Source organism: Pongo pygmaeus, chromosome 20, assembly GCF_028885625.2.
Source record: "Pongo pygmaeus isolate AG05252 chromosome 20, NHGRI_mPonPyg2-v2.0_pri, whole genome shotgun sequence".
NCBI classification, from domain to species: domain Eukaryota; kingdom Metazoa; phylum Chordata; class Mammalia; order Primates; family Hominidae; genus Pongo; species Pongo pygmaeus.
Genome location: NC_072393.2, coordinates 34878123 through 34894811, shown reverse-complemented (window position 1 = coordinate 34894811; position 16689 = coordinate 34878123). Strand labels below are relative to the sequence as shown.

At 50.9% G+C, this 16689-nt stretch overlaps 1 protein-coding gene across 5 annotated transcripts; it reads left to right on the top strand.

Annotated features, from left to right (window-relative positions):
* The first annotated feature begins 974 nt into the window (after window positions 1–974).
* C20H19orf12 (chromosome 20 C19orf12 homolog) lies at window positions 975–15582 on the top strand. 5 transcript variants are annotated; one of them, XM_054465267.2, is made up of 4 exons: window positions 1331–1535; window positions 3263–3665; window positions 8066–8235; window positions 13768–15582. In XM_054465267.2, exons 2-4 carry the CDS (start codon window positions 3607–3609, stop codon window positions 14031–14033), a joined length of 495 nt encoding a protein of 164 aa, XP_054321242.2. In that variant the 5' UTR covers window positions 1331–1535; window positions 3263–3606; the 3' UTR covers window positions 14034–15582. The 5 variants fall into 5 exon arrangements, with proteins under 5 accessions (XP_054321243.2, XP_054321245.2, XP_054321242.2 ...); XM_054465268.2 differs by lacking the exons at window positions 1331–1535; window positions 3263–3665 and adding an exon at window positions 975–1317; XM_054465269.2 differs by lacking the exon at window positions 3263–3665.
* Window positions 15583–16689: the final 1107 nt, after the last annotated feature.

Here is a 16689-nt window from a genome sequence, read left to right as displayed (position 1 = left end):
TGAGACCCCGGCTGGAGTCTGGGCCCTGAAACTTTCTAACCAGGGTGGCCTTGGGCAGAGTAGCCTGTGTTTAGAGCTTCCCATCTGTAATATAGCAATGACAACCATGCCTGCTTTGCAGGGTTCCTGTTAGGATTAATTCTCTATAGAGAGCCCCTCAGAAGTCACTTTTGGATTTGAGATGGTTCAAGGCCAGACCTTGCATGACAACAGTGGGGACAGCTTCCCACAGGCCTCAATACAGTAGTATTCCCGGGCAGTTCTGCAACCCCAGCCTCATGCCCTTTGCACCTTCCTAAGAGGCTGCCTTGCCTCAGCTTTGGCCCCCATCCAAGAGTCCTAAGAGTAAAGCCAGTTCTTTTCCTTTTTTTTTCTTTTTTTAAGAGACGGTCTCACTCTGTCACCCAGGCTGAAGTGCAGTGGTGCGATCATAGTTCACTGCAGCCTCGAACTCCTGGGCTCAAGCAATCCTCCTGCTTCAGCCTCCCAAAATGCTGTAGGTCACAGGTATGACTCACCCACCCGGCCTAATTTTTATTATTATTTGTAGAGATGGGATGTCACTGTGTTGCCCACGCTCCAACTGCTGGGCTCAAGCAATCCTCCCTCCTCAGCCTCACTGGCAGCTGGGATTACGGGTCCCACCCAGTCTGCTTCTCCTTTTGCAACCCCCAGACCCAGAGGCTCCAGAGCAGGCTCTGGAACAGCGGAAATCTGGATCCGGCCCACACATTCACCAAATACGGACGCAGCACCCTTGACCTCCAGATGCCCCTGTGCTCTCTTCCGCGCCCAGACTGCGGGGAGGGGTCCTCCAGGCCAAAGGGAGGGAGGTCTCCGGGAGGTCCCCGCGGTCCTGGAGGCAGGTGCACGGGGCCCGGATGTGATCGTGCGTGCGCGTGGGAGAAGGGCAGGGCTGGGTCTGTGGGAGCGCGGCCTTGCGGTCCCCAGGACTCCTCTCCGGGAGCCTCGTCTCGGCGCGCCACCCGCAACCCAAGCCAGGGCCCTGGTGTCAGCGGCGGGGTGGGCCAGGACCGGGGAGGGGGTGCCCAGCAGCGACCCCCGGGTCCCCCTAAGGCCGGGCGCAGCTCGGAGCCAGGAGCTGGCCCAGCGCGTGGCTTCCCGGAAGGCCCGGCGCAGCCGGAAGGCGGGACAGAGGGCGGGGCCAGCGCCGGGGCCGCCACCAAGGTCTGCGCGACCCTCCGCGGGGCTGGGGCCGGGGCCGGGGAGCTGGGCTGGGAGCCTGGGGCCAGCCAGGCCCGGGCCGCAGCCGCCTCTGATCGCCGAGGGCGCCCCGCAGGCCTCCGCTCCCCACAGGTAAAGGTGCGCCCGGAGCCGGGGCGGGGCGCCTCCCAGGCCGCGCCCCGCGAGAGGAGGGGGCACCCCAAGAGCAGGCCTGGAAGCCCGGGAGCGCCTTGGGGAGGGGGTCCCCGCCCTGCCGGGAGCCCGGCCCTCCAGGTGCCGGGGTGGACACTGTTAGTGTAGTCATTGTCCCGATGGAGAAACTGAGGCACGGAGAGGCTGAAGTCACACAAGTAAGCAGCAGAGCTGGAACTAGAGTCCCGGGCCCTGGCTGGCTGTCACTCAGGAGTGGTGTAGGCATGGGTGTGGTGGGTGGGGGTGGGGTGCGGGTGGTGGACGTGGTGGGAGTGGGTGAGGTTGGGTGGGGAGTGAGTGGGGTGGGGGATGTGGGTTTGGCGGGGGTGGGGTGCGGAATGTGATGGGTAGGGGTGGGGTAGAGTGGGGGTGGCTGTGGGGCAGGGGCGGGGCGGGGCTGGGGTGGGGTGCTAGGTATTATAAATGTGAAGCGGATCCTGACAGGACACCTGTGGGGCAGCGGAGCTGGCTGAGCCATTTGGGAAGAAGATCTGGGCGCTAGTTTAGATTTGGTCAGGAAGGGTCGTTAATGATTTAGGCGGTGAGATTAGTTTTGGGGGTGACAGGTAGTTTGTTGAGCTTTTTTTTTTTTTTTTTTTTTTTTTTTTTTTAATGCAGTCTTGCTCTGTTGTCCAGGCTGGAATGCAATGGCGCGATCTTGGCTCACTGCAACCTCACCTCCCTCGTTCAAGCAATTCCCCTGCCTCAGCCTCCCTAGTAGCTGGGATAACAGGCGACACCACCAAGCCTGGCTAATTTTTTTTTTTAGTAGAGACGGAGTTTCGCCATATTGGCCAGGCTAGTCTCAAACTCCTGACCTTGCGATCCACCTGCCTCAGCCTTCTACAGTGCTGGGATTACAGACGTGAGCCGCCCCGACCAATTTTTGTATTTTTAAGTAGAGACGGGGTTTCACCATCTTGGAAGAGCACCTGTAGTTCCAGCTACTCGGGAGGCCGAGGCTGAAGAATTGCTTGAGGCCAGTTCCCGACCAGCCTAGGCAACATAGGGAGACTGCGTTTCTGGAAACAACAACAACAACAACAACAAAAAAAGCAGGAAGGAAGGGGAGAGGGAAAGAAAGAGAGAAAGAAAGAGAAAGAGAAAAGGAAGGAAGGAAAGAAAAAAAAAGAAAGAGGGATACTTTGAGAAGCTTTGAAGTGATCTGTTTATTGATCAAGTAGATAGGTAAGGTGGATGCTGCCAGGAGAGGCTGGGGTAGAGAGGGCAGGGCCCTGCTGTATGCGGATGGGCAGGGGATGGCCCCTGCTCAGCCCTGGCCTCCATTGCTACACAGAATGGCAGGTCCAATGTGATCTGGTCTTCTGATTTTTCAGGAGAAATCAGGAATCTGAGGTGCATGCAAAATCTCCTGATTTTTAAATATTGGCAACTAATTTGTTTTAAAAAAACAACTATGAGCTAATCCAAAAATGTTTGCTGGTGGGATCCACCTACTGCCTTTGCGCTGGGGTATGGAGAGGTGGGAGGTCAATGTTGACAAGAGCCAGATCTAATTTTTTGTTAAAGAACAGGGTACTTGGAGGTCAGATAGCTCTCTTCAGAGCTATCTGAAGCCTTCCTCTCCCTTATCTCTTACAATCTGGTCCAAACTCAGAAAGCTAGGCTGCTCTCGGTGAGATGGGCTTGTCTCCATCGCTTTGTATCTCTCAGAGCAGCCCGGGCACCTGCGAGAAACTGGGGCTTCAAGTTGGCGTTTGCCTTCCCTGTGGCTGGCAGATGGGCTTCCTGTGATCAGGGCCTGGTGTGTGGACAAATCTGAGTGTGAAATAGGCGTGATACAGTGGAGGGTGGGGAGCCACACTCCCACCCCCTGAGGTCTGTCCCCATCCTCCCTCCTCACCCACTTCCCTGTCATTTACAGACAAAGGCAGCCTTGTGGTGGGAGAAGGAGCAGGGTGGGCTTCCCTCTCAATCTGGCGAGCCTGGAGAATTCAGGAAGCTGAGCTTTTTAGCAAGGGCTCAGGAGATGGAGTTACCTTTCTTCCCCAACAAGAGCCTGTTAATGCTCTAACTTCTGAAATGATTACTGCAAAGAAATTAAACCTTGGATCGAGTCAGCCACAACATCTCTACCCGTGGTGCGGGGACTATTAAAACACAGTGACTTCCTCTGCCTGCCCTCACACACACAGTGATAGCTGCTGGCCCTCCCATTCTGCAGAACCTTGGGCTTGTGTCTCAGTGAAACCTGCCTCATTGTCTGAGATGTCACCGAAGTTCTTGGTCTCATGGCCAAGGAATCAAGGACGCAGACACTCCAGAGGGTAGGTTAGAGCAGAAGTTTAATAAGCGAAAGAAAGAAAGCTCTCTGGATCGGAGAGGGGTCCCAGAAAGATGGGTTGCCATTTTACAGTGAAATGCAAGGGTTTTTATAGAAAAGCTGGTGGGAGGGGTGCTTCATTTACATAAGGTACGAATTTCTGAGTCCTCACCCCACCCTTTCTAGTGCACATGTGGGCTTCTTAGCCTGTGTTACTACTCCATGTTGCTTATTTCTTCCTACTGTGTATGTGTGAAAAAGGTTGGGGGGTAGGGGGTAGAACCCTCCAAGGTAGACATGCCTGGTCCAGGGTAGCTCTTCTTATCAGTGCCATGCAAGCCTCTGTGTCTGAGTATTTCTTTTTTCTTTTTTTTTGAGATGGAGTCCCGCTCCTCTGCCGCCAGGCTGGAGTGCAGTGGCGTGATCTCAGCTCACTGCAACCTCCGCCTCCCGGGTTCAAGTGGTTCTCCTGCCTCAGCCTCCCAAGTAGCTGGGATTACAGGCGAGCACCACGACACCTGGCTAATTTTTGTATTTTTTTAGTAGAGATGGGTTTTCACCATGTTGGCCAGGATAGTCTCGATCTCTTGACCTCCTGATCTGCCCACCTCGGCCTCCCAAAGTGCTGGAATTACAAGCGTGAGCCACCGCGCCCGGCCGTGTCTTGAGTATTTCTAAGAAGGGAGAGGACTGTGCTTACTGGGGCCCACCATATGTCTGTATGTCACACAGGGGACCCCCTTTCTCTGTTAGAGCTTGCCTTCCTTATCTGTGTTTCCTGAAAGGGAAACAACCTCTTAGGCTGCTTTTTGTTAGAAGGGAATTCTGCCAAGGACCCTTGCCCTAACTATTTGCCTAATTGATTTCTCTCTCTCCTCTCCACTGATGCCGGCCTGGCTGGAGCAGGTAGAGTTGGAAGTAGCATTTTTGCAAGGACATCTCTTTAGCCTCTGTAGATTTTCACTTAAAGTCATTCGGAGCAGGTGGGAAGATAGGTTTTTTTTTTTTGGTGGTAGCCAGTAGAGCTAAAGTGGTTATGTATCTGTTTCCTGCCTTCCTTCTTTCCGCTTCTACATGCATTTTCTTGCTGTGCAGAAACTGTTTTGAGAGTGCAGACCCAAAACTGCAGAAAACCTGTTTTGGGAGTGGTGTCTGGGCACTGGCCTGGAAGCCAGCCTTGCAGACCAAGCATGGCAGGGCTCAGGGTCTTCACACCCTGGGAAAGGGAGGTTCCTTGCAGCCTCCAAAGGGGCCCTCCTGAGACCTGGGCAGTGCCTCTTTTTCCAATATAATTGACAGATGAAAAGCTGGATATAAACCAGAACTAAGCTCAAAGGTGATTAGATATTTTACACCAGGATTTTGAGCTTTTTGTAAGATTTTACTGTAAAATTATTTCCTTTGGTTACCTTAATATGTACTTGAAATATATCTCATTTTGTGCTGGACGCGGTGGCTCACGCCTGTAATCCCAGCACTTTGAGAGGCCAAGGCAGGCAGATCACCTGAGGCCAGAAGTTCAAGACCAGCCTGGCCAACATGGTGAAACCCCATCTCTACTAAAAATACAAAAATTAGCCAGGTGTGGTGGTGCATGTCTGTAATCCCAGCTATTCGGGAGGTTGAGGCAGGAGAATCGCTTGAACGTGGGAGGCGGAGGCTGCAGTGAGCCAAGATCGCGCCACTACACTCCAGCCTAGGTGACGGAGCAGACTCTGTCTCAAAAAAAAAAAAAAAAAAAAAAAACCTCTCTAGATATCTCTATCTAGCTATCTATGTCATTTTGTTTGTGTGATAGCTTTTCAGGACCATGGTGACTGGATACATCAGGTTCTGCGCTCCTTGTCCCCATTTCTGGGTGGGTTCTGCCTGTTCAGTCCTGACACTGTTATAATACCATTTTATTGTTTAGACATTTGTATGTAAACAAATCTTGACCACTGGAATAGTGGAAGGGGGTTCTCTTCTGGGGAGAAGGAGGAGGCATTCAACCTGTCAGCAAGCAAAGGAGCTGGGCAGGGCCTGGAAACCAGGAGACCAGGTTTTGGGAGACCCAGGGCACAGGGTAGCCAGAGCAGGGACCCACAGGCCTGAGTGCTCCTCCAGTCCCTTATGTGAGCAGGGCTTACAAGGCCTGCTCTCCCACTGCCTCTCATACTCCATGGAGCCAAAAAGACATATCTAGGGGTGCTTGTTTGCAATTTCTGAATTTGAAGACTGAGTAACGAATGTCAGAGTCCTGCGTTATGCCCTTTTGGGGTCTTGCTGCCCAAAGTGAGATCAGAGGAGCACTCTGGGGGCTTGTTGGAAATGCAGAATCTTACCCTCTCATATTGGCTGTATCTGACAAGGTTTTCAGTGATTCCCGTGCACTTGTGGAGAATCACAGGTCTAATGTGTACCAACGGGGAAAAAGAAGGGAAATTTACAGGGGCAGGAGCGCAGGATGTTCTCCTGGGACTGCAGAGAAGTTCTGAGGACCTGACTCTGTGGTCCTCTCATGGATTCATGGGTTTGTTCTCTGGGCTCAAAATTATATCCCAGGATTGGGAGAGTAATTTTACAGTAGGGACTTCTGCTTCTGGATCATTGTTGGGTCAGAAAAGCATACATGTCTGGGTACGGTGGCCCACACCTGTAATCCCAGCACTCTGGGAGGCTGAGGCAGGAAGATTGCTTGAGCTCAGGAAGTCAAGACCAGGCTGGGCAACATTGCGAGACCCTGTCTCTATGAAAACAAAAAATTAGCTGAGTGTAGTGTTGCCTTTAGCAACACTTTAGTGGGCCTTTAGCCCCAGCTAGTCAGGAGACTGAGGTGGGAGGATCACTGTAGCCCAGGAGTTCAAGGCTGCAGTGAGCCATGATCGCACCACTGCACACCAGCTTGGGCAACAAGAGACACTGTCTCTTAAAAACAAACAAACAAACAACAACAAACAAAACAAAAAAACCTCACATAACATATAACCCAAAGATATTAAGGCCAAATGTAGTGGCTCATGCTTGTAATCCTAACACTTTGAGAGGCTAAGGTAGGAGGATCTCTTGAGCCCAGGAGTTCAAGACCAGCCTGGGCAACATAGTAGTCATCTCTACTAAAAATAAAAATAAAAATAAAATTAGCTGGGCGTGGTGATTGCACACCTGTAGTCCCATCTACTCAGGAGGCTGAGGTGGGAGGATCGCTTGAGCCCAGGAGGTCGAGGCTGCAGTGAGTTGTGATCGTGCCACTGCACTCCAGCCTGGGCAACAAAGCAAGACCGCATCTCAAAAAAAAAAAAAAAAAAAAAGAAAAAAGATAATAAGCAATAGAATCTATCCATAACTTCCTCAGTCAAATTGCTGTAGTACCTGTTTCAATATTTCCACCTAGAATGAAATGGGAAGTGCTGGTGAGAAAGGGAAGTACTGCTGGAGCCTTGGGCTCAGCCAGAGCTCTGAGGAGACCCCCCACCTTGTGGGGGTCTTTGATTTTCTCAGCCTTTGGTCTCTCCAGAGCCCGCTGCTCCCTGCCCTGGCTCCAGCATGGCACACATTTTCCCTACCCCGGAGGATTGTGCTAAAAGTCGTTGTGCTAAAGGTCCACTCGCCCGTCCGTCTGTCTATCCATATGTATCGCAAAGCCTGGGAATGATTTCATGTATTTTTTCTCCAGTTGCTTTGTCTCCCTGCTTTATCTTGTCCTTGCTTCTAGTGTCCCATGGGTACAACTGTGTTGATTTTTAAGAACAGTTGTTTAAGGCAGCCCAGTGTGTGTGTGAGTAACAGTGTTCGTTCAGAGCCATCCTGGGTCGGGAGCCTGCAGGCTTCCAGACTTATGCCAGGCACTTCCTGCTCATCCTGCTGGCACTGTCTGAGAATCCAGCCTGTAGGGACTGTCTCCGTCATAGAAGGGAGGTATCTGACCCTCTGCTCAGGGCCCACCGCAGGTCAGTGCCCGTGTGCTCACAGGATCCCGTCCCTTCCCTGGCTCTGGGTTGGCCTCGGTTCAGATGCCTCACGCTGGGACTTCCTGGTCTCTGCTGGGCTTTGTGTGCAGGGCATGCCCCGGGCCAGTGCAAAGGCCACTGATGCCAGAAGGGTCAGACCACCTCCCTCGTGATGAAGCAGCAGAACATGTGGCCGGGTTGCTCCTTAATCTGTCGTAAGTCAGAAGTTAATCAGAGGGCAAAGAAGACCTTTCATCCACTCAGCTGCTGCTATTTGCTTATTCACTAACTGCTGCCTGCCCTGTCTGTGGGAACTTAACACCGTCTGGATGCTGTCTGTCATACAGGCGCTTGGAGCTGCTGTGCTCTCCTGAAAAGGGGGACCCTTCCTTAAAACTCTAGGAACTAGAGTGGCATTGGGATGGAAATACTCTTACGCTCGTTAAAACTGTCCCTCTGAACTTCTCCCTCGAAGGCCCGCCACGATGACCATCATGGTGGAGGACATCATGAAGCTGCTGTGCTCCCTTTCTGGGGAGAGGAAGATGAAGGCAGCTGTCAAGCACTCTGGGAAGGGTGCCCTGGTCACAGGGGCCGTCGCCTTCGTTGGGGGTTTGGTGGGCGGCCCACCGGGACTCGCCGTTGGTAAGTGCAGTTGTCTCACAGAGATAGCCAGCCTCGGGGATGTCATAAAAGGGCCGTTGAAACACAGGGAGAAGGCCAGGCGCAGTGGCTCATGCCTGTAATCCCAGCACTTTGGGAGGCTGAGGCGGGCGGATCACCTGAGGTCAGGAGTTTGAGACTAGCCTGGCCAACATGGTGAAACCCCGTCTCTACTAAAAATACAAAAAATAGCTGGGCGTGGTGGCAGGTTGTCTGGGTGTCTGTAATCCCAGCTACTCGGGAGGCTGAGGCAGGAGAATCGCTTAAACCTGGGAGGCAAAGATTGCAGTGAGCCAAGATCGTGCCATTGCACTCCAGCCTGGGTGACAGAACAAGACTCTATCTCAAAAAAAAGGAAAAAGAAAAAAGAAAAGAAACACAGGGAGAAATGAACTTGTACAAGTGGTGCCATGCGTCTCGTGGGAGAAGTTGGTGGAGTTAAGGTTGCCTCTGCGAAATGATCTTTGCAGATATAATTTGTCCCATTGGAAAATGCAAGCTTCTATGTGAATGTCTTAGAAGTGTGGGGCACTCTTGTAAATGGCATCTGTGTCATTTGGGCCTAGAGGCATCTTTCCCCCAGTGCTGGGATCCCAGAATAAGTATCAGAGCAACAGGCCTCTGAAGATACCAGGGTGTCCTGGATCCCATGGTGGCCTCCCTCACCCTGATCATGACTGCCAGGTCCCTGCAGAAAGGAAACCAGGGAGGAAGCTGGGAGGGGCCATGCGCCTTCTCAGCACATGTGGTGTGGCCATTTCATGTGAGCCAGCTCACTCTGAGAGATCTCCCTTGTTCTGAAAGAGACCACCAAAAGAACTGCCTTTCACCCCTAGAGGGCCTGCCCACCTCCTTTACCACCTGCTTTTTTTCTTTCCTTTTTGAGACAGAGTCTTGCTCTGTCGCCCAGACTGGAGTGCAGTGGCATGATCTCGGCTCACCGCAACCTCTGCCTCGCGGGTTCGAGTGATTCTCCTGCCTCAGCCTCCTGAGTAGCTGGGACTACAGGTGTGTGCCACCACACCGGCTAATTTTTGTATTTTTAGTAGAGACAGGGTTTTGTCCTTTTGGCCAGGCTGGTCTCAAACTCCTGGCCACAAGTGATCCACCTGCCTGGGCCTCCCAAAGTGCTAGGATTACAGGCATGAGCCACCGTGCCTGGCCATTTACCACCTGCTTCTATTTGAGAATCAATTTCAGGCAATGAATGAAAGTTTGGCTAATTTTTCCACTGTTCCTTGGAGCTAGGATGAAGTTACTTTATTTGGCTTGGGGAAGGAAGAATTCCTGTGTCCTGAGCCTCAGAAGGTCTACCTGGCCTGGGGCTGTGGCCCAAACCATAGATGGAGTCAGAGAGCTGAACGTTCTTCAGACCTGAGCTAGGCAGGGGCCAGGCGAGGCCTCCCTCTAGGTGGCTGCAGGGACCTGCTGCAGTTTAACAGGGATTCTTATGATGGCTTCATTTGTCGTATCGGGCGTGGCAGATACTTGCCACATGCCTGCTCTGTGCTGGCCAGCCTGAGCTGGGGACATGGGGCCTGGAGAGCTTACCGTCTGGTGGAGATCCTTTCTGTGTAGCATGCAGTCTCCATGCTCACAGGTGAGAGAGAGAAGCGCTTTTCTGCTGAGGTTGGCTTCCGTTCCCCAGCTCGCTGGCCGCGTTCCTGCCCTGTTCTTCCCTTCTGCAGTGGGATTGACATTCAAGGACATTTCGTTAAGCTGAGGCTCACACTGAGGAGAAAAATAAATGTGTGGGTGGCCCCAGACCTTCCCTTTCCGTATTTTCCTTTCCAAACTCCATGAATTAGTGAGGCCTGACTTCAGCATCTTGCCATCCGGGAAGGAACCGGAGATGGGGGAGACAAGGCTGTTTCCTTCTTCCTCGATGACACTCTGCATCTGTGCCCCCACCTCCATCTCAGTGCTCAGGGGAAGGCTTTGGGGATCATTTTATCATATAGCTGCGCCCAGATGCTATTTTGGGAGCACATATTTTATTCAGATTGAGTAAAAGCTGGTGGAGAACAGGATGTCCACTAAGAGAGCCCGGGGGATTCACTACTTCCAGTCCCTGGGCATGGGCGGGAGCATCATTTTACCCTGAAAACAAAGGAGTTTTCTCCTCTCCGAAGAGCCAGTAATTTGCTGGTCGATATTCCTGGCGACTTTTTGCATTAAGTGCTGCTCTAAATCAAATATTGATGTTCTCATAAAGGTTTAGTGCACATGAGTGCAACTCTTGTCCACTCGGAGCATTTCACTGGTGTCATGGGGAGAAGTTCAGTAAAACTTGTAAATTAGCTGGTTTTCCCTCCCCAGAATGTGCCTTTCTTTTGCAGAGGAGGTGAACCCTGTCTGCGTGTGGCATTCAGCTTCTGGGGTATGGGGCTGGCCCCTGCTCAGTACCTGGGGTAGTGTCTGCTCTAGGGGCCTCAGTGCTTGACTTCCAGAGGAAGCAAGCACTGGTTTTGCTGCCTGTTGTCTAAGTCCAGCCTGCCAGTGGGTTCTCTCTGGCCTGGGTTGCATTTTTGAAAGAAACTTTTCATTTCACAATAATATTAGGTTTACAGAGAAGTTGCGAAGATAGTACAAAGGATTCCTGTATATCCTCCATCCAGTTTCAGTTCTCCTAGCGTTCACATGTATTACTGTGTGCTTGTCAAAACTAAAATGGGCTGGGTGCAGTGGCCCATGCCTCTGTAGTCTCAGCACTTTGGGAAGCTTGAGACTGAAAGATCGCTTGAGCCCAGCAGTTCGAGACCAGACTGGGCAACATAATGAGACCCCGTCTCTACGAAAAAAAAAAAAAAAATTAGCCAGGCGTGGTGGTTCATGCCTGTAATCCCAGCTACTTGGGAGGCCAAGGTGGGAGGACTGCTTGAGCCTAGGAGTTTGAGGCTGCAGTGAGGTATGATCACACCACTGCACTCCAAACTGGGCAACAGAGTGAGATTCTAAGGAAAACAAAACAAAACAAAAAAAACCTAAGAAAGCAACACCAATGAATATGTTACTATTAACCATTCTCCAGACTTGACTTGATTTGGGTTTCACCAGTTTCTGCATTAATGGCCTTTTTTTTTTTTTTTTTTGGTTTCAGGATCCAGTCTAAGACACCACATTGCATTGAATCGCCTGCTTTCTTAGTCTCCTCTGGCCTTTAACACTTTCTCAGACTTTCCTTGTTCACAACCTTGATAGTTTTGAGGAGTACTGGGCAGGTATTTCGTAGAACATCTCTCACTTTGAATTTGCCAGATGTGTTTAGGATGGTACTGGACTTAGGAGTCTTTGGGAGGCATGCCTGGGAGGTGACGTGCCCCTTTCCCTTGTCTTGCATTAATTCTGGGGGTATGTGATATTCACATGACGTCAGTGATGTTGACCTTGAACACTTGGTTAAGGGCGTGTTTGCTGGGTTTTTCCACTGCAAAGTTTCTGTTTCCCTTTCCATACTCTGTCTGTTGAAAGTGAGTCACTAAGTCTAGTGGGCTTCATCTTTAAATATCTGATTGGTGATATTTAAAAATCGTGAGACGTTTTAAAGCTACAAATCTGGTATTTTGTGTGGTAGCAATGAACTGGCGTGAAGTAGCCACTGCCACTCAATAGGAACCAAGCTGTCCAGCTCTTCTGTGTCCTGGGCCTCAGAAGGTCCATGCAATTCAAGGCTTGGTTGGCCCAGACTATAGATTGGGATGAAGTCAGAGCCTGCCATCCATCCAACCTCAGCAGGGGAGAGGCCGGGTAAGGCCCAACCGCCCCTTCACTCTTCTTAGTTCCTCCCTGGCTCTTGGAGGCACTTGACTTTGGACCTCTTCCCTAGGGCACCTTCCCTTCCTCTGCACCATATTCTGCACGTGGCCTCTTCAGGTAGAACTTTCAGTGGATACAAGGTCTTTAAGTCCCAGAATAGCATGACATAGCCTTGGCAATGAGTTTACATTTAAAAAATAATGTTTCTGCCCTTTTAGGGTGGCAGAAGGAGAAATAGTAAACTACCTTAGATTTGATATTTATTTTTAGTTTTTTGAGATGGAGTCTCACTCTCTTGCCCGGGCTGGAGTGCAGTGGCACAATCTTGGCTCACTGCAACTTCTGCCTCCCGGGTTCAAGTGATTCTCCTGCCTCAGCCAGTAGCTGGGATTACAGGCACCCGCCACTATGCCTGGCTAATTTTTTGTATTTTTAGTAGAGATGGAGTTTCACCATGTTGGCCAGGCTAGTCTCCAACTCCTGACCTCGTGATTCGCCCACCTCGGCCTCTCAAAGTGCTGGGATTACAGGCGTGAGCCACCGCGCCTGGCCAGTTTGTTATTTATCGATTGTACAACTTGGAGGGGTTCTATGAAAAGCACTGCTTCAAGAGGAAAGAGCCTCCTTATCTGTCCCCAGGTCCTTTAACCACATGGGTTCACTGAAGATTTTGTAAGTTCAGGGGCAAGGAGCATATCAGCTGCCTGGTGGAGGAAATTCAGTCTCACCACTGAGATGGTTTCTTTTTTGGAGACAGAGTCTTGCTCTGCCACCCAGGCTGGAGTGTAGTGGTGTGATCTCAGCTCACTGCAACCTCCACCTCCCGGATTCAAGTGATTCTCCTGCCTCAGATTCCAAGTATCTGGGATTACAGGCATGTGCCCCCAAGCCCAGCTAATTTTTGTATTTTTAGTAGAGATGGTGTTTCACCATGTTGGCCAGGCTGGTGTCGAACTCCTGACCTCAGGTGATCCACCTGCCTTGGCCTCCCAAAGTGCTGATATTACAGGCGTGAGCCACCGCACCCAGCCTAAGATGGTTTCTCTTGAAAATGCATTTGTGGCTGGTTGCGGTGGCTCATGCCTATAATCCCAGCACTTTGCGGGGCCGAGGTAGGCAGATCACCTGAGGTCAGGAGTTCAAGACCAGCCTGGCCAACATGGTGAAACCCTGTTTCTACAAAAATACAAAAATTAGCCAGGTGTGGTGGCGTGCGCCTGTAATCCCAGCTACTTGGGAGGCTGAGGTGGGAGAATTGCTTGAACCTGGGAGGCAGAGGTTGCAGCGAGCCGAGATCATGCCATTGCACTCCAGCCTGGGCAACAGAGCGAGACTCCATCTCAAAAAAAAAAGAAAAGAAAAAAAGAAAATGCATTTGTTTCTCAGCATTCTCCTTTGTGATTAGAGAGGGATTTTTACAGTAAGCCCAGACACCTCCGTCAGCTCATGAAGAAGATCTTAGTGGGCCCAGCACTGAGGTAGGAGATGGGGCAGGCAGGCTTCATTTCGCATCCTTAAATGCAAAGCCCAGGGAATGCATGTTGGGTGTCGATTATCTGAGCCAAATGGACAGAAGACCGCATAAACCTTTGCCCTCCACACGGGCTGGCGGAGCAGGCGTGGCACCGGCTGAGCCCGCTGCGGCCTGCTCATGAATGTGCCTGCTCATGGTGATGGTGGTGTGCACTCAGTGGGAACTTAAGTAAGGCCATTGCTTATGAATAAAACCCACTAATTGAATGATTCCATGTTTTCTAGGGGGGGCTGTCGGGGGGCTGTTAGGTGCCTGGATGACAAGTGGACAGTTTAAGCCGGTTCCTCAGATCCTAATGGAGCTGCCCCCTACTGAGCAACAGAGGCTCTTTAACGAAGCCGCAGCCATCATCAGGCACCTGGAGTGGACGGACGCTGTGCAGCTGACCGCCCTGGTCATGGGCAGCGAGGCCCTGCAGCAGCAGCTGCTGGCCATGCTGGTGAACTACGTCACCAAGGAGCTGCGGGCCGAGATCCAGTATGATGACTAGGCCATGCCTTCGGGGAGGTGGGGGGGCCCCTTTAGATGACTCTGTGACTCTGAAGAGGTGGCTTGGGAGTTGGGAGAAGCCCAGTGGATGCCCCTGGGGAATCTCCACATCATCAGTGTATTACTAGTAACGTCCTGCTGGAGAGGCCACCTCTGTGCAGTGTCATGTTCCAGAAATTACTGATGAAGCAGTATGTGTTGGTGGCATGTGCACTGGCGTGCCATGACAGCCCTCTGACTGGCCCCCCAGCGAAGAGTAAAGGCCTGCCTGCCGCAGGCTTCAGAGGCGTCTGCTGAGTCCTCTCACCCGCGTGGGTCTGGGGAAGTGATCACGCTCACCCGACGGTCTGACCACACTTCATCCTCTCCCCGGGGACTTCTCATCTTGGGAGATGATTCCTCTTCCGAGCACCTGCTGCAGGACTGGATCCCACCCCCTGCAGGCCCTGGGGTCTCAGGGCCTTGGAGCAGCCCATGCTGGAATCATGTTTACCTCGTAGTGCAGCCCTCCCCTACCCAAGGACTGCCGAATGGCCCCATGGAGGGGACGGGCGGCCTGCTGAGTGAAGCCTCAAATACCGAGTGGACTTGAACCCGGCCCCCGCTAGGCTGCACACCTAGACTCGCCCTGCCAGGGCCTCGCTCTTCCCATCTGAAAAGTCATGGTAGTTCTTGAGGTTTACTTCTCAAATGAGATATTTTTAGTAAAAAGTACAGGCATATCTCGGAGATATTGTGGGTTCAGTTCCAGACCACCTCGGTAAAGCCAACATCACAATAAAGCAAGGAAGCACATTGTTTTAGTTTCCCAGTGCATCTAAAAGTCATATTTACCGCATATTGCAGTCCATTAAATGTGCAATAGCATTATGTCTAAAAAATGTAGAAACCTTAATTTAAAAATATTTATTGTTCAAAATGCTGACACAGAAACACAAAGTGAGCACATGCTATTGGAAAATGGTGCCAAATAGACTTGCCTGACGCCAGGCTGCTACAAACCTTCAATTTAAAAAAAAACACAGTATCCACAAAGCATAGTAGAATGAGGTATGCCTGTATTGCTCTTTCTGAAGTGGTGTGATATAAACCATCTCTAAGAAATGTTTCTACCCTAAAGATTTCCCCAGTACAGTCAGCTCTCTGTAACTGTGGGCTCCACATTTAGATCCAACCAGCCTTGGATAGAAAATATTTGAAAAAAAAAATTGCATCTGTACTGAACATGTACAGACCTTTTTTTCTTGCCATTATTCCCTAAACAATATGGTGTAGCATATTTACATAGCATTTATAGTGTATTTGGTATTATAGGAAATCTAGGGGTGATTTAAATTATACAGGAAGGTGTGTGTAGGTTATATGCAAACGCTGCGCCATTGCCCATCAGGGACTTGAGCATCCTCAGATGTTGGTGTCTGAGGGTTGAGGTTGCAGTCCTGGAACCCATCCCCCATGGATACTGAGGCATAGTTGTACTGTGTGTTTTCACTTCACTTTCAGAACTACAACTTGAATGTGATCGATTACAATAAATGTTTTTCTAAAAAGCCATTTTCCCACATATTATGTGTAAAATATCTCTAACATTCAAAGTCTTACAAATGAAACAAGAGGGAAGGTACCAGATTTGTGGCTTTAAAGAATGCAAGAGTAGGTCAGGCGAGGTGGCTCATGCTAATCCCAGCACTTTTGGAGGCCAAAGTGGGAGGATTGCTTGAGGCCAAGAGTTTGAAACTCGCCTGGGCAATATAGTGAGACCTCCATCTCTACAAAAAGTGTTATTCCTTGGTCCCCAGGTCCTGGGGCAGGGCAGGGACTTGGGGCTCTCCTCTCAGCCCGTGGAGGCTCGGAGAGAGGCACTTCTGCTGAGGCCCCGCTTAGAGGAAAGCTCAGTATCCTGGCACCTCCATGTGTGTAAGGACGTCAGGGTGAATTATAACCCATGGTGATTAAGGAAGGGCCGAGCCTTTCTCTTGTAGAGCAATTGCTCTTCCTCTGGCCTTGTCTAGCACAAATCAGGTGCCCTAGCACAGGCCACACTCCTGGAGTTAATGAAGCCACTTTAATCATTTATGTGCCACTTAAGTTGATGCGGGACAGGGCAGGGGTGGGAAGGAGGGGTTGTCTGTCTGTGAAAACTGAGTGTGGCTTTTCTTGTTGAACTGATCATTCCTGCTCTTCCTGCAAATAAGTCCTTCATACGGTCCCTGGAACTAAAAATGGAAAATCAGAGCATGCCCCCTCCCAATTTTGTATAGCTTTAGTGGGCTCTAAAGTTGCCCGTTTTTAGTGTGAAGGAAAAAACGTTGATTTGCAGATATCATGAGAGTGAAACCTCAACAAAGATGTTTGGTTCAGTGCTTCAAAGTTGGGGGACACTTTTTCCACGTTGAACAAATGCCAACTTCTCCGGTTGCTTACAGCAAATCCTTCTGGAACAATCGGGGCTGAAATTGAGTTCCCTTTGTTAGGCAATTGGGCACCATTCATTCTTACTCGTGCATCAGGTCCTGGTCTGTGTCAGGCCCAGGGAACACAGGTGGTCCCAGCTCAGAGGCCCAGTGTCTACTGCAGCCCCTCCCACAGCCTCCCACCCCTACCGCAGGGAAAAATGCCCAGGGAGGAGATGGTCCAACTCCTGACCAGTTTCATGT